This window comes from Amaranthus tricolor, chromosome 12 (genome assembly GCF_026212465.1).
Source record: "Amaranthus tricolor cultivar Red isolate AtriRed21 chromosome 12, ASM2621246v1, whole genome shotgun sequence".
Lineage (NCBI taxonomy): Eukaryota > Viridiplantae > Streptophyta > Magnoliopsida > Caryophyllales > Amaranthaceae > Amaranthus > Amaranthus tricolor.
This window is the reverse complement of record NC_080058.1, coordinates 8827735-8853091: the sequence shown is the minus strand read 5'-3', so window position 1 is coordinate 8853091 and position 25357 is coordinate 8827735. Positions and strand designations below refer to the sequence as shown.

The 25357-nt window shown below is 32.2% G+C and overlaps 3 protein-coding genes across 3 annotated transcripts; 1 reads left to right on the top strand and 2 right to left on the bottom strand.

Annotated features, from left to right (window-relative positions):
- Nucleotides 1-1600: 1600 nt before the first annotated feature.
- LOC130797215 (cyclin-SDS-like) lies at nucleotides 1601-8234 on the bottom strand. The gene is made up of 7 exons (XM_057659713.1): nucleotides 7221-8234; nucleotides 6962-7132; nucleotides 3788-3954; nucleotides 3262-3390; nucleotides 2910-3090; nucleotides 2368-2412; nucleotides 1601-1955 (listed from the first exon to the last, which is right to left on the bottom strand). Exons 1-7 carry the CDS (start codon nucleotides 8007-8009, stop codon nucleotides 1902-1904), a joined length of 1536 nt encoding a protein of 511 aa, XP_057515696.1. The 5' UTR covers nucleotides 8010-8234; the 3' UTR covers nucleotides 1601-1901.
- A 6442-nt stretch (nucleotides 8235-14676) lies between these two features.
- Nucleotides 14677-15250, bottom strand: LOC130828534 (uncharacterized). Its single transcript, XM_057694500.1, has 2 exons — nucleotides 14932-15250; nucleotides 14677-14726 (listed from the first exon to the last, which is right to left on the bottom strand). The coding sequence occupies exons 1-2, from the start codon at nucleotides 15248-15250 to the stop codon at nucleotides 14677-14679; spliced, it is 369 nt and encodes a 122-aa protein (XP_057550483.1).
- Nucleotides 15251-18342: 3092 nt separating this feature from the next.
- On the top strand, nucleotides 18343-25053 carry LOC130797166 (uncharacterized). The gene is made up of 3 exons (XM_057659652.1): nucleotides 18343-18589; nucleotides 23578-23638; nucleotides 24642-25053. The coding sequence occupies exons 1-3, from the start codon at nucleotides 18533-18535 to the stop codon at nucleotides 24860-24862; spliced, it is 339 nt and encodes a 112-aa protein (XP_057515635.1). The 5' UTR covers nucleotides 18343-18532; the 3' UTR covers nucleotides 24863-25053.
- The last annotated feature ends 304 nt before the right edge of the window (nucleotides 25054-25357 follow it).

The window sequence follows — 25357 nt, the reverse complement described above, 5'->3', positions numbered from 1 at the left end:
ACCAAATTGATCACTATAAATACCTGTTGATGTATCAAATTTTGGCAATGAATAAAAATAGCCATTTTATATATTTGCTCACCTTCCTCTCTAAATAAATCAATTCACTACTTTTCTATCTAAATTTTCCAACAAGGGATGTACATAATTATTGGCAAATTTTTTTTATTATCAAAAATTTAACTTTTCAAGAGAATCTAATCTAAAAATTGAAAAATCATTAATATTTTTTATAATTATTTTAACTTCCCATAAAAAAATAAATGGTAACTAATAAAATATAATTAAATTTTTATGTTTTTAAAGCAAAAATAATATTAAATTATATAAATATACAAGATTCTTTCTTATTTATAACCCTTAGGATTGTATATATCATTGTCCACCTCCTAATAATAATAATAATAATAATAATAATAATAAATATAATAAAACGTGCTTGTGACACCTTTAACTGAAATTTAAGGTCTTTAGTATATGATATAGATTGATAGATAAATATACGCTGTTAAATTTAAAACAGACTGTAAAATATTTATAATCAAATTCGAATATAATTTGTAGGTTTCATTAAAATTTTCTACTTAATATCTTATGAGTTTAGCAAAAACTAACAATGTGATGCGTATGACGTTCTGAAATTTATGAAGACAAAGGGCTAACGTTGTAGAGTTTACACATTTATACAATTTAAACACGCACTCATCTAATAATTCTTACACAAATTCTTGTAAGAGACGATCTCTTTGAAAAACCTTCTTTAATTGGGTCGGCCTATTATATATTTTTTAAAATATAGTAAATGGACAATAAGAATGATGTAAGCAGACATTTAAGATATTAAAAATAGCCATTAAGGACACGATAAGTAAGCATTAAGAATAATATAAGTACGCATTGAGAATACGGTAAATAGAAATTAATCTTTAATAGGCTAGGCTTAAAATATGTCTCCTAAAAAGACGGTCTCTCAAAGACTAGCTGTAATTCTTATTATACTTGAAATTTTAATTTAAATAAAATAATTATCAGAAATTAAGTTAATTTTAAGCTTTCTTAAATAAAATCGAGTTATTATTATCATATGTGAATTTGAACTTATTTTGTCAAACTAATTTCACTTTTTAGTCATATCGAACAGAGTTGAATGATGACCCATCATTGATGAAATATAGGATGCAAGTATTTGACTAATTTCATACTTCACATTCCCTATCTTAAAACAATCATTATGATGCTTAATGGAGAAATTAATAGTACTAACAACGAGGCATTTAAGTGCTAAAAGCAATAGAATTACAAACAATGAAAAAGACATGCACATGATTGAACTTCCACGCCAGTGCTTACTAAAGTATTAACAATACAATTATTTACCCAGTTACCAATATAGCAAATTGTAATTTCCAATATCCGAATAGCACATTCTCATTAATTGATTCTAAAGCACACAAAATTGTCCTGCAAATATATTCATTCTACAAGGACTAATCATCAATGCCTGGCCATTGACTTCCTTAAAGCTTCATGCCTTTGGCATAAAGCTCAACCAAAACACCTCTTCTTAACTGGCAAAATTTGGCTTTTTTTTTTTTTTTTTTCTTTCTTTCTTTCTTTCGTTTTCCAAAGCGGCAAAGTCTATACACTTTTACGTGAATTATGAATACAAAAATAGTGGTGTAAAAGGATTCCTATACCAAACTTAGATTTGTGCAGGAAACAAGTTAGAATTGGGACTTCTTACCCGTATGCTGCTGGAATTTAGCTGGTACTAGTCCTTGAGTATATACTTCCCGAACATATGGGACCATGTACATAAAAATTAGAGCTATATTTTATATACTTGAATAATTTTGAATTATTGTACTTCATGGGTTGTGTTGATGACCATAGTCTTTCAATCAAGAATAGAATGCATTTTGTTCCAAAGCGTACTTGACCAACCACTCTAGGCTCTATTGAAAAAGATTTGGATTAATACTAATATATAGTACGAAGAAGCAGAAGATTTGAAACAATGAACTAGGTAGAAGAGTATATATATATACACCAACATTTCATTACCCAAATGTTATTAAGTGACTTCCACCTAAGTGGGGTTTGGTAGGGTCGGATGTACGCATCCTTACACTTGTTAATGATAAAAATAATAGGTTGTTTTCGATTGAACCTTGGTAGCAAACATTATTTGTATCTTCATATAAATAAAAAGTGTACATGATTTAATGAGTCATTTTACTTTAGTTCATTATTATCTGTATCCAAAGAAGTATAAATTTTTGCCTCATCAAAACAGTGGACTTGTAGAAGAGTATATATAGCACAATCAATAATGAATGATTCGGATTCTAAAACTATTTTCCATACCTCGAGGCATTCAGGTAGATCATTAACTTTTGTTCTGATATGAGCCTGCAGACAATCAGGATTGTGTGAGACGCTAGCAAAATTGAAGGTGGCTGAAGCAAAATTAGAACATGTACATATGATGTATCCTTTTCCTTTTCTTTCTATTTGTGTTTGGCCTTAATTCCTCAATTTCAGATACTAAGATTCTAAATTTAAACTTGAAATTCCATCTCCACAAAGTGGAAAAAAATAAAGGCATGTGCACCCTTGTGGTAGAAGGATTAGGACTTTAAAACGAAATATAAGCTACTATAAGGAAGGGAAACATGACCATTTGAGCAAGGTAGAAATTGTGTAGTCAAGTGAATTTAGAGGCGCAATCTGTGTGTGATCAGCAGGAAACCTTAACATATCAAGGAACACCAAGGAGGAGAATTTTCAGAGTAGATAGTGATAACTATGGAATATAAATCTTGATCATACATAACATTCTTACTATAAGATCAAGTAGCTAAATATTAAATTATGTAATTAAAGCTAGGTGGTGAAAATTCATATACCTCCATGACTCGTAAGCTCGATTCTTCTCGATCTGTCAATATGGAGAGCAAGAATACCAGCGCTGCTGCTATAGTTGAGGGCCAAAATCTCAGATGCCTATAATCCAACAGTGATAGACCAGCCAAATACTTGGCCTTTCTTTGCATCTCTTCATCAGCTGATGCAACTTTTAGATAGAACCTGAGAATTTCCAGATTGATGTTAGTAAAAAAATCAACTGTAATTATAGTTTTTAAGCTGCAATAAGACATACCACTGATAAATCAATGTGTCCTTGTTTAATTTTCCTTATTTGAAATCTACCTATTCATCTAGAGCAGAATTATGTTGGTATTAGAATTTTTTATGTACCACAGGAAAGAGTAGATTGTTGGCGAGAAGCAGTGAAAGTTAAGGACGTTTTGGACTGCCCACTCCATTGCAACAACTTCATATCTGCAGTATACATTGTTTCCCACGAAAAATGACTTTTGCTGGACACTGAAAATCAAGAACTTTAAATTAGGCTAAATATGAGATTCTTCTATCATCAACTTTTTTCTATCAAAGCGGAAAACAGATGCTGCTTAACGGGTAAAATAGTAAAATGAATAAGAAGAATACCACGGAATAAAACACAAAGAAACCATCAGGTCTAGTTGACTTGCATAATAGAGAGCTAGTTGAGTATTAAAGTTAAACCATATATAAAAGCAATACAATCATGTCTGTTTCGTTTTCCAATCAATCCTCACTATGAGGCTGATTTTAATGATAAAACTAAAATGAGTACACAAGAACTGGAAAAAGAGGAAGACAGAAAATGTTAGTATGAGTTATTGTATAAATGTGGGTAAACAAGCAAGTGAATTTTTAGGTATAATATAATTGCCAATACCTGTTGTAAGGTTGATTCTCTTCTATTCTGATGGCCAAGGTGAGACAAGCTATGCCAAGAAGTTGTAGGTTCTTCCTATTTGTAAAAAACCCTTTGCTCAAAAATCTATCAAGGAGACGCACAGCAAGAAATGTTGTTTCACCCTGGAGATCCTTTTTCCTGGACGTCTGTTTTTTTTTTCAAAAATAAATTGTACTAAATGCAGTAATGAGTTTTGAGGATACTAGTAAACAGTTTGTTCAACACTTTTCTTAAACCTATTCTGATTTGAACTCAATAAATAATATTTGAAGTTTTAGTGCAGTATTATGTGAATGCTTTGCACTCAATGTGAAAATGTTTGTTAATCATAATTGATCAAGTAAAACACTTTGCATAAGGACAATTCTATACAATCTCATGGGAATTAAAACCATGAATCCACAAGAAGTTTTTACTCTTGGCCGTTTCATCATCTGGATTAAATATAAGCACCCTCATCGTTAAATATTGTCCCAATGAGAGCCGTTTAGTTTATAACATCCAATCCATTTCCTTACTAATTTATAAAAACATATAAAGGTTGACATCATCAGTCCTACTACCCTCTTGTATTCTAACTTTGAACGAACCGTCAACTTATATAAAAAAACCTAAATTTAAAACTCAAAAATTTGGCATCATAATTTATTATTGATTCTGAATGCAAGGGTTTTGTGGGTTTTGATGAAGAACAAATGGGTTAAGAATGCACAAAACCAAAGCACAACACCCAAGAACAACAACACAAATATTAATGAGGTATCTAAGGATACCCTCCTCAAAACAAGATTACTTTCATTAATATATCAACACACCCTAATGACAAGCCTCACCCAACATTTGAGAAAACTCTCAAAGTAAAGATTCAACCTTTAATGTCAGTCTCTGACAACTATACTAATACAAGGAAGAAAGAATTCTCTTGGTGATAAACCTGATTGTTTCTATGTATTAGGCTCTCCACAATGCTCTAATAGCCCCTTTATTTAGCATATAATATATTAGAAGCCCTAGGACTAGAAGCTTGGTCCCCAAGCCAAAACCCGCAACATAATAAAATTGCAAAATTGTCCCACTGGACAGCCTGCTCGAACGAGCGTGGGACTTGCTCGAACCTCAGACGAGCAGCTGTTCCAGAATGCTACTGTTTGTGCTGCGCCTGTGCCTTGTTCGAGCATGCCTCTGCGTCTTGCCTCGTTCAAGGCACATCCCAACCCCCTTGAGCACTCTCTTGCTTTGAACAAGCCACCACATGTGTTCCCCAAAGCTCTCCAAATCTTCAACATTGATCCAAACCTTGGCATCCCATTACACATTGCATATCCCACACCATTTTCAAGTGTGCAAGACAATGCATAAGCTACAAGGTGTTTAAAGTCATCTTTACTGTCATGGAAATTGGTTCTTGCTTCAACAGATTCATTAAGTCAATTATATATCATGTATTCAACGTTGCCTCATTTGAACACAATAACATAATCTAAACATTTGATTCTATTGGAGAATAATAATTAGGCAAAATCATAATTAACAGTCAGTGGTCCTGTTAGTCTTTTTTCCTTGAATCCTATTTGGTCACCAGTTTCTCACATTCCCTACTAGCTCAAATTTAACTTGTGCAGTGATATGAAAAATTTTGCTATGCGTATTAGTAAAATTTTAATAATAGAAGTTTTACGGAAATTCTCTGTAAACGACCACATACAAGTCATCGTCCTTGTAGAAAAGTAATTCAAAGTACTTTCCAATATGCATTCTCATAGATCAGAAGCATACCTTACCCGGTTTTCCTATCAGATGTATGTTTAGATTGAACTGACGATAATAATAGAATAACATAATAGATGTCATGCATCGAATTCAAGCTGGATGGTTTAAATGAATAGCAACCATTACGATGTTATGTGATAGGAGTTTTCCAACAAAATTAAAAGATAAATTTTATCGAGTTGCTATTTGACTTACCTAGTTGTATAATGGACTAGAGTTTTTTGTACGTTACGATACATGAGCATAAAATAATGGAAGTAACAAATGAGAATGTTAAGGTGGATATATATACACACCAAATTGGATAAGATTAGGAACCAAGTTTGAAAAGAAACCAGAGGTTGTATATATTTCTGCAAAAATGAGTGAAAGTAAATTGAGAGATAGTTTGGACATGTTCAAAGAAAAAATCATCAATGCTTCCGTGAGAAAAGTGAAAAACATTACAAGAAAAGCCGTAATAGGCATAATACAACTTAAGAGGAGCAAATTATGAAAATGACATGAGTGAGTTGCACCACTCTTAGAAGTTGACTAGATATAATGAGGCTATTTAGAGATGTCATATTCTTGTCCTAGACTATTAGTTATTATTGCATTTTTTGGTGCATTATGATATTTTTTTGTTGTTATTGGTCTTTTGCAAACCTTTCTCAGGCTTAGGATCTCTCTAGCCACAATCTCCCTTGAAAAGATATGGTGTGAATTATTTTAACACTCTCCAGACCCCTAATTATAACTTCCTATAAGTGGCATATGCTGGACTATCAAAGGTGATTCTAGGTCCATTTAAAGTGTCTGACCGCCTAGGGCCCCTAGAAATCAGGGGCCTTAAATATTAACAAACTCTTTATAATTCATTTGTCAAGTGTAGCTTAGTTTGTAATTTGTCTTTCTGTGATATTGTTGGGTAGAGGTTCAAAACTTACCAATGTTTTAGTTTGTTTGTACCATTAATGGTTGCACAAATTCTTGTATGAGATTGTCTAACCGTGAGGCGCACCTCATACATGGGTGAGATAGGCTAATAATGCAAATTATTGGCATATAGACTTCTTATTTTAAAATCGTCTCACCCTTAATTTCTAAACATCAAAAAGTAAATAGGACCGCTATACTCACCCTCAGTTTCTAAACATCAAAAAGTAAATAGGACCGCTATACTTGCCTATCTAGACTTTGAGCATGACAATGTTCATTTTTTTGTAACTTGATTCAGAATCTAACCCTGACGTGGAGTAACGCCTTACGTGGCACTAAATTATTGGCTAAATATTCTGAGTAATTTGCACCGTCATTTTGCTTACAATATGACGTCAACGCTTGTCGAGGTGATTAAAGCTTCCAATCGTAGTGAATTGTTGATCAAACATAGAAACTAACCTCAAGAATCCAATTGACCATCAATAATCTCTGCTCAGTGATTAATCCTCCATAAACAGTGGCAGAATCATACTCTTTAACGTACTCTTTCACTTTTGATGCTTGATTGCTTTCTCTACTCCTCAATCTACGGTAATTCTCTTCATCATCTTCACTTTCAAATTTATAATACTACAAACAATATTGCAAATCAAATAACTAAACAAAACTTGTTCAATTATACGGTTGATTAAGTAATTAAATCCAATTAAACACTCACAGCATTTTCATCAAAATACTGATCATTGAAGAGAGAGGAAGCTGCATTATCTAAAGAACTAGAGTTAATTTGTAAGAATTGTTGAGAAATCTCCTTAAAGAGAGAGAAACAAGGAGAAGTAGAATCATCGCTTGATTTCTCGGAGAATTGACTTCCAGAGAAAGAGTTAAGCCACAACGAAGGAGTATCGGTGAGATCGTCTAGCTCAGAAACTCCATTACCAGAGAAAATCTCCGACAAATTCGTCATAGACGAAACCTCGTATTCATCATACGAAAAACTCTCAGTACAAGCCAAATCAGAGTTAAACAGTCCAATGATAAAATCACCAGAGTTATTTTCGGCCAATTTCTGCTCAACAGTCGCTGTCGTATCCGCTGGAGAATGCAGAATTTTTGAGAAATCATTCGGAACTTTATGATTTGGCTTCGACTCTGGTTCAGCGACGAAAACAGAGCATGATTCAACAAATGAATTCTCCGATACGGATACTTGAGAAACATCTTTCTTCAGCAAAGACCCCGGCATCACCACCGCATTTCTTGTAGGAAACGCTGCGTTTGGAGGCAAAGTAACGGAATCAAGTGTCGTATTGCAGGAAATTTCATCGCTAGTAGAATTGAAGGATAAATTGAGTTTGTGAGGAACGTCTGAAATAGTGGAATTGTTGGAGAGAATTGAATAAATTTGTGTTCGTTTTCTGCGAGGAATTTTCGATCGTTTATTTTTCTTGGGAAATTCAGCTGCGTGATTAGTAGCAGTAGCTTGTTGAGTACTCTTTCGCTTCATATTCTGAGTTTAAATGTGAATAATTTGATTAGCGGAGAAGAAATAGAGATTTGAAAATCTAAGAGAGAAAGAGAGAAGCGGAAGGAAGAGTGAAGCTGAAAGTACAAGAACGAGAACATTTGCGGTTAAGAAGTTGAGGGGGAGAGAAACAGAAACTGTTACGGGTGCTCTCCTGAGAAACAGAAACATGTGAATAATATTGGGTTTTTCTCGCTTATACCCACGTACTTTTAAAAATTTTCAACTGTATCCAATAAATTTATCAATTTTCAATTGTACCCAATAATTAGTGTTAATTCAGCAACAATAACCATTTTTTACCCACAACTTAACAACAGTAATCTTTGGGTTTTGGTGGGAAATTTCCCCCCAAATGTCACGTGACTATAATTCCCAACACTTCATTTTCACCTTCCTTCATCATTTTCAATTTCCTTCTTCACTGAGCAATTCTAAAATAGGACTGTTCAAAGAGTAATTCTAAAAAAAAAGAGTTGATATAAGCCATATTCACATTATAATGCTACTGGTAATGAAAAGCTTTGTTTAGTCATTGGTATAAAAATTCATCTGATTTGTCATTAACTTCATATAAATACCATTTACAAAATGTTCAAAGAGTAATTCATAGCAATATCCTAAAATAAAGATCAGAGTAACAAAAAAAGATCAAACACTAAAGTTAAGGCAAAATTCCCAGTTGACTCGGTTGAGGTTCTTGTGATATCATGTTATCAATTAGATCAGGAGTGGTGGTGTTCAGAGCATGCTTTCCCTTTTTGCTTCTTTTTGAACCCCTTGACTCACTGGTTAAATCCAACTAACTGCTGTTAAGTTGTCATTAAAAAATGAATATTGTTGCTAAATTAATACTAATTATTGGGTACAATTGAGAATTGGTAAATTTATTGGGTACAACTGAGAATTTTTAAAAGTACGTGGGTATAAGTGAGAAAAACCCTATAATATATTTGGTAATATACCAGCATATATTTAGGGTTACAACATTATTTATTTGAGGTTATAACCTAATATATTTAAAGTTATAATAATATATATATTTAGAGTTCTAACAATATATGTTTATGGTTATAACATAATATATTTGGGGTTATAACATAATATATTTAGTTGGATATATAATGGGGGTTTACCGATGATTTGAAGAATGGGGTTGCACAACTTAGTTAAACTCTTTTTTTTTTTGGATGTTTAAAGTAAATTCTAAATGCACATTAGATAACGTAAGATAAAACGTTGTATGATTTGGAGTGAAATTCCTATTCTTGGATTATATTCAAGAGAAAGAATATCATTTTCACATGGGGTGAGAATTTAAATGACTCTCTGGTTCATAATTTAGTATAAGAGTACAACATTCCATTGCTTCAATGCCATTAAGTGGCTCTTACCTAGGGTGGGGTTTGGAGTGCCAGATTTACGTAATCTTACCCTTAGAAAAAAATTATAAAGAGATAGTTTCCGATTGACTGTTGGTAGCAAAAACTTAAAATAAATAAGAACTACGCATGAAATAATGAGTCATTTTAATATAGACCATTACAATCCGAAATCAAACAATTAGATCTTTGGCCCCATTTAAATATAACTATTATGAATATAAACTAATCTTTCACAAAAAATAATTAAAACCCATAAAACTATAGTATGAAGTCTAATTAAATTTTTTCAAAATCTCAATATTGTGTTTGGGAACAAGTATTTCATTTCAAATTATGTTTCAATTATGAAATCATAAATAATAATTTAAGAATGCAAAGCATGAGAAGCAATTCTAAACTTCTCAACTTTTAGTACTTTAAAAACAATAGTTCAATTGATCCAAATTCAAATTTGAAAATTTTTAAATTTGCCAAACAATTAATTTGAGCCAATTTCAGATTTACAAATGAAATCATCGTTTCCAATTTTGATTTTACAAATCATTTCCACCAATTTAATTTGAACAATAATTCACAATTTTGATTTTATGAAATTCAACCTTTTAAGAAATAAATTATTACATGACAATAATTTTAGATATTTAGAGATAAAGACATTAACTAAAAAAATCCCTAAATACCTTATGTAATGTTGGAAACAAGTATTTCATTTCAAATTATGAATTTCAATTATGAAATCATAAATGAAGAATTTGAGAATCACAAGGTTTGGATAGTCATTCTCAAATTCTCAACTTTAACTACTTTAAAAACAATGGTAAAATTAGATATAAATTCAAATTTGAAAATTTTTGATTTGCCAAACAATTAATTTAAGTCAATTTTAAATTTTCAAATGAAATCATCATTCCCAAACATGACATTACCTAATTGTAAACAAAATGTTAATGGGATACTACAATGTGGGTTTCTTTGAAAAATTAAATACTGATTTCATTAGATAATAATAACATGTTGTTTAAGTTAAGTATTAAAAACAAAATATCAAAAAAGTATTAAAAACATAAATTAGTTTCAATTAATTAAGGTGTAGCTCAATTGCCAGGGATGTATATACTTGGAATATAGAGGTCCTGGGATCAAAACCTATATTACTAATATTTATTTGATTATTTTTTTTGAAGTATGGGGTTGTGCAACCCCTCGCTCTAAGCTAGGTCCGCCTATGATGACATGTGTTTGAGAGTATAAAATTTTTATAACATCAAATATATGATGTTATAAACCCAAATACATGTTGTTATAACCCCGTATATATTATATTATAACTTTAAATATATATTGTTACAACTCTAAATATATTATGTTATAACCCCAAACATATTATGTTATAACCACAAATATATGTTGTTATAACCCTATATATATATTATGTTATAACCTCAAATATATATTATTATAACTTCAAATATATTATATCATAACCCCAAATAAATTATGTTATAATCCTTAAATATATGCTGGTATAACACTAAAAATATATTATGTTATAACCGTAAATAAATGTTGTTATAACCCCAAATATATTATGTGACTTTTCACATTCCACTTCACACACGCGCGTCAGTTTTTTTTTTAAAATTAACATAAATTACATTTGGGCCGGGCTTTTGAGAGCTATCTTTACAAAACACGGTCTCAAGCAAGAATTTGTGAAACTGTTATGCTATGCATGACGCCTGAAAGTGGTTACTGGTTTTTTCTGAGTGACCCACTTTCTCGATGTATCAATGGACTATATACTCACATTTTTTAAAAATTTGAACAAAATAAGCAGAATTATAAAAAAAAAATCTTAAAATAAGCATTTTTAGGCTAATGCTAAGATATAGAGTTTGTTCGCTTTTAGTAACAAAATCTCAATTTGTTCGGTCCACTATGTTTTATAAAAACTTTTAGTTTTAGTGAAATCAAAAAGTATTGATGTGTGACCTTCTAAAAATTGATTTCTTTTATTATCATTAAATCTAATTGTAGTATTTATTCCTCTAAAAATAAATATTTACCAAAATATTGATGTGTTCTATTTTTACATATATAACCCTCATTTTATATGTTTAAATCCTTGCTCGTGATAAATTATATGCATTAGGGCTCATACATGTAATGATTTTGAGGAAATTTGACACATTTATAGTATTTTCATCATAACTTTTCAAAACTTAGAATGAAGTAAAACAATTGAAATTGAAATTAGACTTGAAGATTTTTTCAAGTGATTATACACCTCAAACAAATATTTGAATATAAAGATTTGGTAGTTTAGCCATTTATAAAGTATAGTCGTATCAGACTAGAGTAGTGGACTCATGCGACCTGAATAAACTTAACTAATTTTAATTATATTTGATTCAGTAGTGATAATTATAGCTTTTATCTTTAGTAATGCTACTAATTTGATCATAAATTTTGACACACAAGTTAGAATTATACGACTAGTGTCATTGGAAAGATGATTTCAAAATCTTTTTTAAGATATATTATGCACCTCAAACGAACACCTGTGCAGAACAATATGACCATTTTACGACAACAATCTCCCTAAATCTTCACGCGCCAAAGCCCAAAACGAGATTAGTTAGGATTTTAGCTAGTCAAGGCTGATTGAGCAGTTTGAGAATTAATTTTATCTTTTTAACTAATTGTCTATATTGTATGATTAGGTTTAGGTTTATTTTATATATTTTTTAATTGTATAAACCCCTCTTATCATCATATTTTCTTAAGTCTTATTTTGGAGTTCCTCCAAAGATTTGCATTTAGTATTCTTAAGTCTTATCATCAATATAGGAAAATATGACAAAAAATAAATAGGATTTTATTGATTAATTAATTAAATATATTAGGAGTTTGAGATTAATATAAATCGCCTTTTAATTACACTTACAATCTATAATTTATAGATAATAAGTAATAATTGATGGTCATATGAAATTAGGAGATTTTAGTATCCTAGATAGTACATTCATATAGTTAAAATCCAATTAAGTAAATATTATTGACCCTAACTTCCTTGTGCTCGACTCTTTAACTACATGTATATTGTGGGCTTGTGATTAAATAAAATTTCACATCACATTAGTCTCAACTAGGGGTGAAAGTTCGATTCGCCGATAGATTTTTTTATAAAATCAAATCAAACCAAATTTAATTCTGTTTTTTTTTATTGTTCAATCAAAATTCAACCCAAATTTTGCATAATTCAAATCAAATCAAACAAAATTAATTTGCTTTTGAATTTTTCAGTTTAATCCAAACCAAAATAGAAAAGAAAAAAAGTTAATCATGGTTGTAAAAATAGAGATGACAAAATAAAACTTGTTAAAAGGTAAGGAGAAAATAAGGAGAAAAATAGTATAATGGATTGATAAACTTTTAAATCCTTCTTATAGTCTTTTGGTAATGAAGAATCTTGCACATATATATAGTGCAAGATGCCTACAATACTAAAACAAAACTACTATTCATGAAGATAGCATTCCACATACCAATGCATTTACATGAATTGTCATATCACTTGTAATACTCCCCCTTGTATGCATTACATATATGTGAAAATTTTATTATGAAATTCATAGCCCTAAACTGCCTTATTAAAAACCTTTATAAAAAAAAACCTAGTGGGATGAATACCCGATCAAAGGAAAAAAAGAGTACAGTGAGCATATTTCTCCCTTGAAGCTAACATATGTCTCGAAATCGGCACATTTCAATCTTGCGTACTAAATACTCGAATTTCCTTGACGAAAGTGACTTGTGAATAAATCAGTGGGGTTTTCACAGGACTGAATTTCTTGGACTTTTATCTTTTTATCTTTGTGCAGATCATGTGCGAAGAATAATTTTGGTGACAAGTGTTTTGTTCTGTCTCCCCCTGATGTATCCTTCTCTGACTTGGTTGATACATGCATCATTATCTTTATAAATTGTAGTTGGTGCCTTAGTTGTGTCATTTAAACCACAATCTTCATGGAGTTTTTCGATCATGGATCCCAACCATACACACCCTCGACTGGCTTCATATAAAGCTAAAAGTTCTGCATGATTTGAGGATGTAGCCGTTAGAGTTTGTTTTGTTGATTTCCAAGATATTGCGGTTCCTGCATATGTAAATACATATTCAGTTTGTGACTTGGCCATATGCGGATCAGATAGATATCCTGCATCAGCATATCTAGTAAGTATTGCATCATTTCCTGACTGGAAAAATAATCCAGGTCTATAGTTCCCTTTAGGTATCGAAATAGATGTTTTATCCCATTCCAATGTCTTTTTGTTGGTGCATTACTATACTTAGCTAATAAATTTATAGAAAATGCTATATCAGGTCTTGTATAATTTGCTAAGTACATTAAAGCACCAATGGCATTCAAGTATGACACTTTAAGACCTAAAATTTCTTCGTTTTCTTCTTGTGGACGGAATGGGTCATCCTTTATGTTTAGTGATCGTATCACCATTGGGGAACTTAGTGGATGAGCCTTGTCCATGTAAAATCTTTTTAAAACTTTCTTAGTATAATTGCTTTGATGGACAAATATTCCACTTTTTAAATGTTCAATTTGTAGTCCAAGGCAAAATTTAGTTTTTCCTAAATCCTTCATCTCAAATTCCCTCATCAAATATTGAGCTGTTATTTCAATTTCTATCGGAGTTCCAATCGGATTTAAGTCATCTACATACACAACAATTATTACGAAATCGGATTGAGATCATTTGATGAATACACATGGACTAATTTGGTTGTTTTTGAATCCTGCTTTCATAAGGTATTCACTCAAACAATTATACCACATTCGCCCAGATTACTTTAATCTATACAATGATCTCTTTAATTTTATAGAAAATATTTGTCTAGGTACATTCTTTATTGGTAAGTTCAGGGACCTTCATATAGATGTCTGTGTCAAGCGACCCATATAAATATGCAGTTACGACATCCATCAATCTCATGTGTAGGGATTGAGAAACTTTTAAACTTACCAAAAATCTGAGTGTGGTTGCATCAACTACTAGGGAATATATTTCTTCATAATCAATTCCTAGCATTTGAGAAAAACCTTGGGCTACAAGTCTTGCCTTGTATCTGACAATTTCATTTTTCTCATTTCTCTTTCTTACAAATACCCATTTGAAGCCTACAGGTTTTACGCCTTTTGGAGTTTATAAAATTTGCCCAAAAACTTCTCTTTTTTTAAATGATTTTAACTCTGCCTCAATTGCTTCTTTCCATCTTGGCCAATCAGGTCTTTTTCTGCATTCATTTATCAACATTGGTTCAAGATCATTTTCATCATTTATTATATCAATAACTATGGAATAAACAAAGGATTCATTTGGAATGATCCTTTTTCGATTCCATTTTTTCTTGGAGAAAATATAATTTATTGAGGTTTCATTATTTTCATTTTCTTCTTTTTCTTTATCGGAGATATCTTGATTTTCTTCTTTATTCTCACTTTCAATTTGAGTATCATTTGGTGCACTTTCTTGTTTTTTCAATTTTCTTGATTTTAAATCTTTTGAACCAAATGGTCTTCCACGCTTTCTTTGCACAACAATTTCATCACTTTTTTCCTTTTCATCAGGAATTTCTATTCGAGCAGGAGTATTTGCTACTGGTATATGTGATTTTGTAACTTTCTTAGTATCTGTGAATGCATCAGGTAATTGGTTAGTAACACTTTGTAGCTGAACATTTCGTTGTATTTCTTGTTCACATGATTTTGTTTTTGGATCTAAATATTCTAAATGCATTCCTTTCCAAATAAGTTTCATATTTCTTTTCTATAATTCCACATTCTCTCCCCTAAGGATGAGAATATTGTCTCATTAAAGTGGCAATCAAAAAATCTAGTTTGAAATTGATCACCAGTTAATGGTTCAAGATATCGAATGATTGATGGAGATTCAAAACCGACATATTCCCATTCTTCTTTGTGGATCCATTTTTGTACATTGAGGGGGAGCAATGGGCACATATACAGCGCATCCAAAGATTTTCAAACGTGAAATATTAGGTTCATGACCCGCTACTAATTGCATTGGCGAATATTTATGATAAGCTGTAGGTCTTAGCCTAATCAATGATGCTACATGTAATATTGCATAACCCCAGGCCGATGATGGTAATTTTGATTTCATTAGATGTGGTCTTGCAATTAATTTCAATCTCTTAATTAAGGATTCAGCAACACCATTTTGTGTGTGAACATGTGGCATAGTGTGTTCCACTTTAATTCCAATTGACATGTAATAATCATTAAAAGTTTGAGATGTGAATTCGTCGACATTGTCCAATCTAATACTTTTTATTGTATAATCAGGAAAATGATTTTTCAATTAGGTGATTTGTGCAAGTAGTTTTGCAAATGCATTGTTTTTACTTGATAGAAGGCTTACATATGACCATCTTGTGGAAGCGTCTATTAAGACCATGAAGTACCTAAAAGGTCCACATGGTGGATTAATTGGTCCACGTATATCTCCTTGAATTCTTTCAAGAAATATAGGAGATTCAGTGACAATCTTATTTATTGATTGTCTAGTAATAAATTTTCCAAGAGAACAAGAGGTGCATAAGAGCCTATTTGACTGGGGAATCTTAATATAATTATTTATTATTTTATGCATCATCCCAGTGCCAGGATGACCTAAGCGGTCATGCCATAGAGTGAATAGCTCTTTATTGTCTAGTCTTATCACATCTATTTCAATCGGGCGTATATGAGTAAGACAAAACCCCGATGAATATGCTGACATCCTTTTAAGGATAATTTTTGTGCCATTACTTTCTGTTGTAAGGCATAAGAATTCTTTCTCATTTATGGTTTTATTTTCCATATGGTAACCATTCTGGCGTATTGCCTTGAAACTGGTAAGATTTCTTCGAGATTTACTCGAGTATAATGCATCATTTATTACTAATTTTGTCCCCATAGGGAGTATGATGCATGCTCTTTTAGTGCCTTCAATTAATTTGTTGTTCCTGATATGGTATTGACATTTGCCTGAAGCAATTTTAAGTTTGAAAAATATTCTCGATTTTTCAATATCGTATGTGTTGCTCCACTGTCTAGGAGGCAATGAAATGTTGATCCATTTACTGACATTTCCTTTTCTAAGACAAGGGAAGAAAAAAAATTATATTAATATAAAGTCAGAATACTCAATACAAAAACATAAGTAGAGAATTACAACTTATCAAATTAAAAAAAAGGAAAACAAGTTAGAGAATTAGAAAATGCATCTAGTCATCTCAAAAGATGTAATTATCTTCTTCTTGGGAATCAAGTTTGTGGAGGTTCACATCCTCATTAAAGAAATCGGTGACATCTAAGGTGGGTCCAGATGTACTTGCTTCATTTACAAAATTTGGTTCTGCCATTTTTCCTTTGTTTTTCTGGGAAGCTTGATATAAATCCACTAAATGTTTGGTGGTAAGACAAGTTCGCCCTCAATGTCCATTCATGCCACATCTATTACATGTGCTTTTGTGTTTCTGGATTTGTTTAAAATTATCATTTCGGGGGCAAATATATTTCTTTCATAAATGTGGCTATGTCCGCGGCCACGACCAAGTCCATGACCTCGACCATAGAAATTTCCTTGTTCAAAAGTATTCATGCCGCTTTTTTCGTGATATTTTCCACGACCTCTGCCTCTTATGAAATAGTTCCCACGACCTCGATGGCGCACATTCCTCTCAATCATATTTGTCTCATTAAAGGGCATAGACCCTACAGGTCTCCTGTTGTGATTTTTTAATAATAATTCATTATTTTGTTCCGCAACAAGAAGTGTTTTCAGCAATTCATGATATTTCTTGAAATGTCTTTCACGATAGTGTTGTTATAACAAAATGCTACTTACGTGAAAGGTTGATAATATTTTTTCTATTATTTCTTCATCTGTTATTAGTTGTCCACAATAGACTAATTTTGATTTTATCGATGAAGGGTAGAATTATAATCACTAATTGATTTGAAATCTTGAAATCTTAACTCTCGCCATTCATCGACGGCCTTTGGGAGAAGTACACTCTTATTATGGCCAAATCTTTCATTTAGCTCTTCTCAAAGTAATTTTGGGTCCTCGTAATTGGTATATTCGCGTTTGAGACTGTCGGTTAAATGATGTCTCAAAATTAATGCAGCTTTTGCCTTATCTTCCTCAATTTTTATGGGATCTCTTTCAATACCCTTTCCTTTGTTGGCAGGACTAAGTTCAATTATTGTGTATAATAAACTTTTTCCTTTTAGATATAATTTGACATCTGAAGCCCATTGTATAAAATTGTTTCCTATTAATTCCAAGACATTGAATTCTTTCTTTTTGAGATCAACCATTATTTTCTTCTTGGATTTTTATTAAAAGTGAAAAATTCGTGCTGATAACGCGTTAAAAGGTAGGGAGAATATAAGGAGAAAAATAATATAATGGATTGATAAACTTTTAAATTCTTCTTGTAGTCTTTCGATAATGAAGAATCGTGCACATACATATAGTGCAAGATGCCAACAGTAGTACAACAAAACTACTATTCATGAAGATAGCATTCCACATATCAGCGCATTCACATGAATTGTCATATCACTTATAATAAAACTTGAATTATTGAAAAAAGACTAATTTTTGTTGTAAGAAGCCTTAAAGTTTTTTTTGTTAGCATTGCCAATTAAATTAATAGATTAATTCAATGTAAAAAGTGAATTCTCATTTTAATTTGATTTAGATTTTCAATTTTTGATTTTTTATAAACTCAATCCTAATTCAAATCAAATCCAAATACAAATAGAATTTTAATTTATAGTTTAGATTGATTTAATTTAGAATTTTTATTTGAATAACTTTTACTGCCTCAACTCAATAGTAATTGAGCATTTGGGCCCTTTGGGCTCTTGTAGGCTCAACATGGCACAAAGGTCTGAGCTAAGGTTGCCGTTAAAAAATCCAATGCCGGTGCATCCATTGTTACGCACTATCTAGAACACAGGAAACTCAGAAAACGACTCGAAAGAGCGGTACACAGATAGCGAGCGGGTTCGCTCGATCGAGGCAATGCCGTGGCTGGTAGCAGTTAACTTCTCCTCATTGTCAATCCTTGCTTCTTTCAGAGTAATTTTGCTTCTCTCTCTATACCCTTATCTTTACTGTCAATTGTACAGTTTCTGAAATTTTCGTTTTGTAGCTCATTTTCAGTGAATTACTAGTATGCTGCTTCAGTTTATTGTTTTTATGGGGCGCAATTTTCTGAAAGTATCATTCTTGGGCACAAATTTACGTGTATTTGCTAATATTTGAGCCGGAATCGGGGATAAATTGGAATTTTGATGGCTAATTTCTGTTTTGAAACCTTTAATTGCTGATTTAATTGGAATAATTTCCGTTTTACTTTGGTGCATAGCCCTTTAGCTCGGAGTAGATATTTTTGGTTTATATTAGCTTTTAAGTTGGCTGACTTGAGAGTTAGGTTGTTCTCCCAAAGTTATTTCAGTTAATTTTTTCATCATTTCCTCACAATTTTCACTACCTAATTAGTTCTAGTAAGCCGAGTTCCGTTGAATTCCAATTTGTTTCGTTGAATATTCTGTGTCTTTAGAGGCGATGTAGGTGGTAGAGTCTCTACAGTCAATATAAAACATAAAACAGGGATTCTGAAGTAACAATCCAGTCAAGAATGGCAAAAGCAATGAATAACACTAAGATTTACCGAGGCTTACTCAACTAGGGCTACATCCTCTTTAGTGTCTTTTGTTTTATTGATTGGCAACTAAACTTAGAGCTCTTTATCACAGAAACTCATAAGATTAAAATTTACAATAGAGAAGAGATATATAGGGTTGATGTGAATATGGCTAGAGATTCCTGTAGGCTTTCAAAGCATCCAACTTGTCTCTAAACTTTCCATCTAGGTTAAATAAACAGTAGTTAGGGATGTTTTTTTTAATTCCAATTGTGTTATAAATGATGAGATCAATATATGATGATATATCCTTAGGAAAGATTGGATTTTCTTCCTATGGTCTTGCGAGCGAGCGTACCTGGTGCTCGTTAGAGCACACAAACCACGCCCATGGTGAAGGTATGATTGTTCGAACAAGAGGGTGCTCGTTACAGTGTACTAGTGCTCGTTCAAGCACTTGCCTTGCTCGCTTTAACATATGCCTCCTCCTTGACCTTGCGTGTGCAGTTGTGCTTTTTTGCTTGTTTTAGTATCCGAACGCTTGTTCAAGCTATGTGTTTCTTCGACTTTTCTTGATGCCTTCAAACTCCCTTTACGAACTATCAACCATCAACAATCATGCCTTGATTTAAGGCGCAAAAATATAAATCTTCACCTTGACTAGAGTCCTCTAATATAACTCTCTATTCACTTTTTATCAATAAGTCCAACTCCACTTACCTTAACCTGTTCCTTCCATATTGCATGTGAATCCCACATGCCTAAGACTTCAACTTCTTTGGATTTTAGATCCACTATTATAAGATTCGCAAAACATCCGATCAAACATCGTTTGAAATGGTCGTACCGATTCGATATGTTAAAAGAATCTAGATCATCGGCAGTGAGCCAGTGACATTCTTGTTTGCTAACGTCGGAGTATTCTCACCTACCAAATATTGGTATCAATTGAATAAAAGTAAATACAAAAGATCAAAAAAGAACAAATGAGAAAAAGAGGAAAGAGAAAATTTTCTCGACATCTTCATCGTTAGCTTGAAAAGGTTTGTATTCACCATGATTTTCAACTCTTCAAAGTTCAAACACTTATTTGACTTATTTATTGAAGAAGGAGAAAGAGAAATTACAAAAGAAGTAATAAAAAGGATGAAACATGAGAAAGAGAATTTTGTTATTTTACTAGTCCTAATCATTTGCCATTGAAAATAACTTGATGATAAACATCAAATACTCAATATTGTTTCCTTTTTAGTACTAAAAAATTTATTTCAAATATTCATAATATAAAGATAAAAGTACTTGATATTTATATTGTAAGGTTTGTAGTATTCTGCCTCTACTAATATAATTTGGCAACACTGGATCAAATTTTGTTTCCTATTTTCCCGAAACTTAAGTTCACGTTTCTCGATTTTGTTTTTGTTTTTCGTATCACATTGAATTTTGTTTCATGTAAACTTGACTGGACTAATCGACATCTACCTAGGAACTCATTAGTGAACAAAGATCTATCATGATCTTGTGAAGTGGATGGTTGAACTTGGGAGCACAAAACATAGTAATCCATTCATGCCTCCAATCATCTTTCCCTTCATAACTACATGAGAATCTTCCAACCCTTTCATGACTCCACCTCTACAACCATATCAGCATCACTGCGTCGTAAGAATACCGAGAAATTAAATTCTTTTTAAACCTCTAAATGTGTCTTACATTAGTTTAAGTACTCACAACTTCGTCAACATCCTAGCTTGGATTATCACAATATAGATCACTTAGCAAGTCTTACCATTGTCCATGGTGATGACTCCCCTATCGACTATTGTATAACTATCAAAGAAGTCTTTGTTTGGTGTCATATGAAAGGTACACCTGAAATATGGAATTCAATCATTCTTCTCAGGATACTTTTGGGTTACAACTTACAACTAGTACTTTGTACTCCCTTTTCATAGCTATCATGAATATAACCAGCTATCCTAGATACCTTTTGATCACCTTCTTGGTTAGAATGCTTTTTCTTCCACGTTCAATAATGCTTAATGAGGCTCTTCAGTTTGCAATGATTGCAAACCTTATTTAAGTTTTTTCTTAAGGATCTTGACTTGCCTTTTCTCTTGCAATGACTCAGGAGAAAACCTTTATTCAAAATTTGAGTTTGTTGTGATAATTGAGCATCTATCTCGTCCTTTTGAATAAGAGCCTTCTTCAAATTGTCACCACTCAAATTGTGTATACCATACACTATATACTCCTGAAAAGTTTTGTAAGATGATGATAAAAGGTCCATCATATAAATAAGTAAATCCTCATCGTCAATCTTCAAAATTTTCATATCCATATAGATTGAATAGACTTTGTCAAGGTGTGGGTTTAATGATTTACTTTCTTCCATGCTCTAATCGAAACGTCTACTCTCTAACTGTAGTCTGCTAATAACGTCTTTTCTATGTATAAGTACTCTTACTTCTCTAATATACCCTTGGTTGCGTCTCCATAATGACTTCTATTAGAACTTTATTCAAAAGGTTCAACTCAATCAAGGGTAGTGCTCTAGCATCAATCGCCTCCCACTGGGGTTCTTTCATCCTATTTGATTTGTGGTCAATCCATATATTGTCTTGTGAATGCCATTATGAACTAGTAAATCCTTTATCTTACTTGCCACAATCATACAAATTAATGTAGGTGATCTAAGCTTCAATTCCCATGAGATTAAGAAGCAATATAGAAGAGGGAATTTCAACAAAAATACTTATAGCGTATATAAATTACAAAACTTGAAATCTGAAATTACAGTCAAGTTGAGAATAACTGAAACTTGGAGTTCTTAATCACAAGAACTACATAAAATAAAGAATAACAGTAAAGAAGAAATATGTAGGGTTAATGTGAATATGACTAGAGTTTTTGGTAGGCTTTCAAAGCTTCCAACTTGGCTCTCTATGATTCCTACTTAGGTTAAATAATCTGAAGTTAGGAGGGTTTGTTCATTCTAATCTTGCTTAAAAAGATAAAATGAATATAAGATAAAATACCCTCTAAAAAGATTGAATTTTCCTTCTCCGGGCTTGTGCTCGAATGAGCGTACCACACGCCTGTTTGAGTATTGGACAATGCAAACCATGTCCTAAATATAGGTATGCTCACCCAAGCAAGGGGTTACATTGTTGTGCGACAACGGAAGTAATAATCGAAAACAATAAAGAAACAAAAGAAATTCAAACAAACAATAAAGAAAATCACACTGAAAAATTCATGTGGTTCACTATCAATGTGACACGGGCCACCGAGAAAATAAATTTCACTATAAACTAGGAGATTACAAGATGAATCTTTTAACAAATCTCTAATGGCGGTTCTCTCTTTTCCCCTTGTGTATTTTGCATACCCTAACCCTAATTACAATAGGGGTTTATATAGTAAACCTCTAATAAAAATAAATTAGGTTAAAACATTAACAAAGCTGGCGCACAAAATATCGTGGAAAATTCCTGTAGTCCTGTGTAACTACCGTCGAGTTGGCTTGAGCTCACACACCCAAGCTTGCTGACTCGGCTTCTTCTACTGGAAACAATCCAATTTGTTTAGTAGCTACCGCCGACTCGTCGTAGCTCCAAACATCTCAGCCGCCGACTCGGCGAAACCTTTCGCAAAAAAACCCTTGCTTCGCTTATTCAGCCGACTCGCCTGCACACCACAAACACCAAAAGCCAATCTGGCTTTGGTTGTTGGAACGTCACCCACCTTCGTTCATATTTGATTCATAATCCATGTTCAAGAATCAGTTCGAGTCACCAAACACCAACATGCATCTTTGAGCGCAACACACTTTCCTTGCCCGTTTAAACAATTATTCCTAAACTTTTTGTGTGCTGCCTCGTTTGAGCCTCTTACTTCGACTCTTCTTGATGCCCTCGAACTTCAACTACAAACCATCAACCGTCAACAATCATGCCTCAACTCAAGAAACAATCATAACAAGAGGGTAGTTTTAAAATTTTAAAAAGTACACTTTTGTGCAAGTTTGCTCCTTAAACCAAAAAAACACCAAAAAACAAGTGTTTTCGTTTTTTTTGAGTAATTGGACAAGACTTTTGGGACAGAGGCTGAGTTTGAAACCAATTGTCCTATAGTTGCATGTTGCAACTCCTCTAATTTAAGTATATGACATGAATTTACGCTAGTATTTATAGGGTTATTTCCATTATTCGGGCAAAACGTTTAGTGTATTAGGAATGATGATAACTTTCTTTAAACATATTACACAAATTCTCAAATGAGACCGTCTCACAGTGAGACCATCTCTATTGAGCTAGCCCAATATGCACTTCAGTCTTAAATTGATCGCATATAACATTAAATGATTGATTTAATCTTGTTGGTTTTACTGATATTTGGCGTAAATGACTTCCTTCAGGAACTAAAGCCTATAACAAATGCTCAGTGTGTACCTTCAAGTTTGTGGTCTAAAAAAGCATGTAAGTTTTCTTTTTGTACCTATGGTAGCTGATTTTTTTCATTCATAATATTTCTGTGATGTTTTCTTCGGCCTAGCTTTATTCTCTTCTTGTAGAATCCCTTTTAATTTTCTTTTATTATCTTCATCTTGATCTAGATTTTCTTATAGAACTGATGGCTGCTGTAATGTTTTTGCATCATTTATCTTTTGTAAAGTCACCATGTTTGTTTTTACCTTTTACCTCAAGGGAATTAGAAAAGAATGCTAGTAATATGACTGTTATTGAGTACTTTGCTGACTAAAGAAACTACATTGTTGCCTTAATACTTGCTGGGCTTATATCGAACGAAACAAGAGAAATCTTACAGGAATTCTGTGAGTTTTCTGACTATAATCAACTGGTTTAATATGGATGGTTGATAAAACAATCTCATCAAGTATCTCTAGTCTGGAATAGTGAACTATTGTATAATGCCTCTAAGTTACCAATTTCTATTGTATTTTTTTCAGCCGTTTGTTATGGACTATAGTTTCATTCAACAAGAGTAGCATTCCAAAATCACATTGATTAATGTTTATATGAAGTATAATTATTTGCGAATTACATGCTCAAAGTTAAGGCATTTGCGAATTACAACCTTAATGTCTAATTTTTGCAAATTACAGCTACTAAAAGTATCAAAACGGGCCAAATCACATGATTCCGACCATTTTAGTGGTCGGAGTTTCAGATTAAGTGGTCGAAATTCTATGATTTGACCGGAATGTTGTAGACATTGATACTTTGATGGTTGTAATTCGCAAAAATAATAAGATTAAGGGTTTAATTTGAAAAGAGCTAAACTTTAAAATTGTTATTCACAAATTATTCTATAAACTAATTCATTCAAAATATTGATGCACCTCATCTAGGTGAGAGCTACGTAATGGTGTCGGAATAATAAAATTTACTCCTATTTTTTTTTATGCAAGAGTTGGGTATTCATGTACTGTGATTCTGAAATCTTATCTTATGCTTGCAGCATTCAGAGTCAGCTCATCTATGTGCATCAAGAAATTTACTGCAGCAGACAGTCTGGATGCTGGTTTTGTAGTTAATGTACCATCTAGTGATGTATTTGTTCAATTTCTATTTCATTCTGAAGTAACTCATTGTTCTCGAACGTTAACCGGATACTGGATTGGACCGGATACTGATGATGGTTGGGGTTTTGTAGAAGCTTTTCTGGATGATATAGTTTGAAAACAAATTTCCTATAAATATTCTTGGAGTGCATAATAGTTTTCCTCAACAACATCATGGTGAAATCATTTGAATCTTTTCGTATAGAGGGCTCATAGTTTAATGCATGAGTTGATTGCGTAGTTATATACAAAAAAATCCGTCACTCGTTGGTGCTTTCAGAAATCACTATGGAGGAATTATACTCCGTCTAAGTTTATTTAGGTATAGAAGATAAAAAGGTGGTCAATTTATCTAATGCTAAGATTTGATAAATCGATCAAATTGACCAACTTTAATGGTATATTTGACAAATAATTCTTTCAAATTTAAATTGAATCTACTTATTTATCCTAAAATGAGTATTTTTTTTGTCATAGAATTCTAGCATTTGAATATATTGAGTTTCAAAGCTCAACCTTATAAGGAATAACATATGAATAGTTGTTAAAACTATATGTCAACACTACCATCTTTTGTTTTTTAAATGACACAATGAAAAACTTGTTAGGAGAG

Bases quoted from the DNA above. Each gene is read 5' to 3' on its own strand.
- LOC130797215 (XM_057659713.1), bottom strand. From the start codon at position 8,009: ATGAAGCGAAAGAGTACTCAACAAGCTACTGCTACTAATCACGCAGCT. The intron at 3,955-6,961 runs GTTAGTTTCTAT...AAAAAAAAACAG, and splicing joins TGGTCAATTGGATTCTTGAG to ACGTCCAGGAAAAAGGATCT. The intron at 1,956-2,367 runs GTATGGAAAATA...CTTTTTCAATAG, and splicing joins ATCTACCTGAATGCCTCGAG to AGCCTAGAGTGGTTGGTCAA.
- LOC130828534 (XM_057694500.1), bottom strand. From the start codon at position 15,250: ATGAAACTTATTTGGAAAGGAATGCATTTAGAATATTTAGATCCAAAA. The intron at 14,727-14,931 runs GTGAGAATAAAG...AAATGAATGCAG, and splicing joins AAATGATACTCAAATTGAAA to AAAAAGACCTGATTGGCCAA.
- LOC130797166 (XM_057659652.1), top strand. From the start codon at position 18,533: ATGCCGTGGCTGGTAGCAGTTAACTTCTCCTCATTGTCAATCCTTGCT. The intron at 18,590-23,577 runs GTAATTTTGCTT...GACTTCCTTCAG, and splicing joins CAATCCTTGCTTCTTTCAGA to GAACTAAAGCCTATAACAAA. The intron at 23,639-24,641 runs GTAAGTTTTCTT...TTATGCTTGCAG, and splicing joins TTTGTGGTCTAAAAAAGCAT to CATTCAGAGTCAGCTCATCT.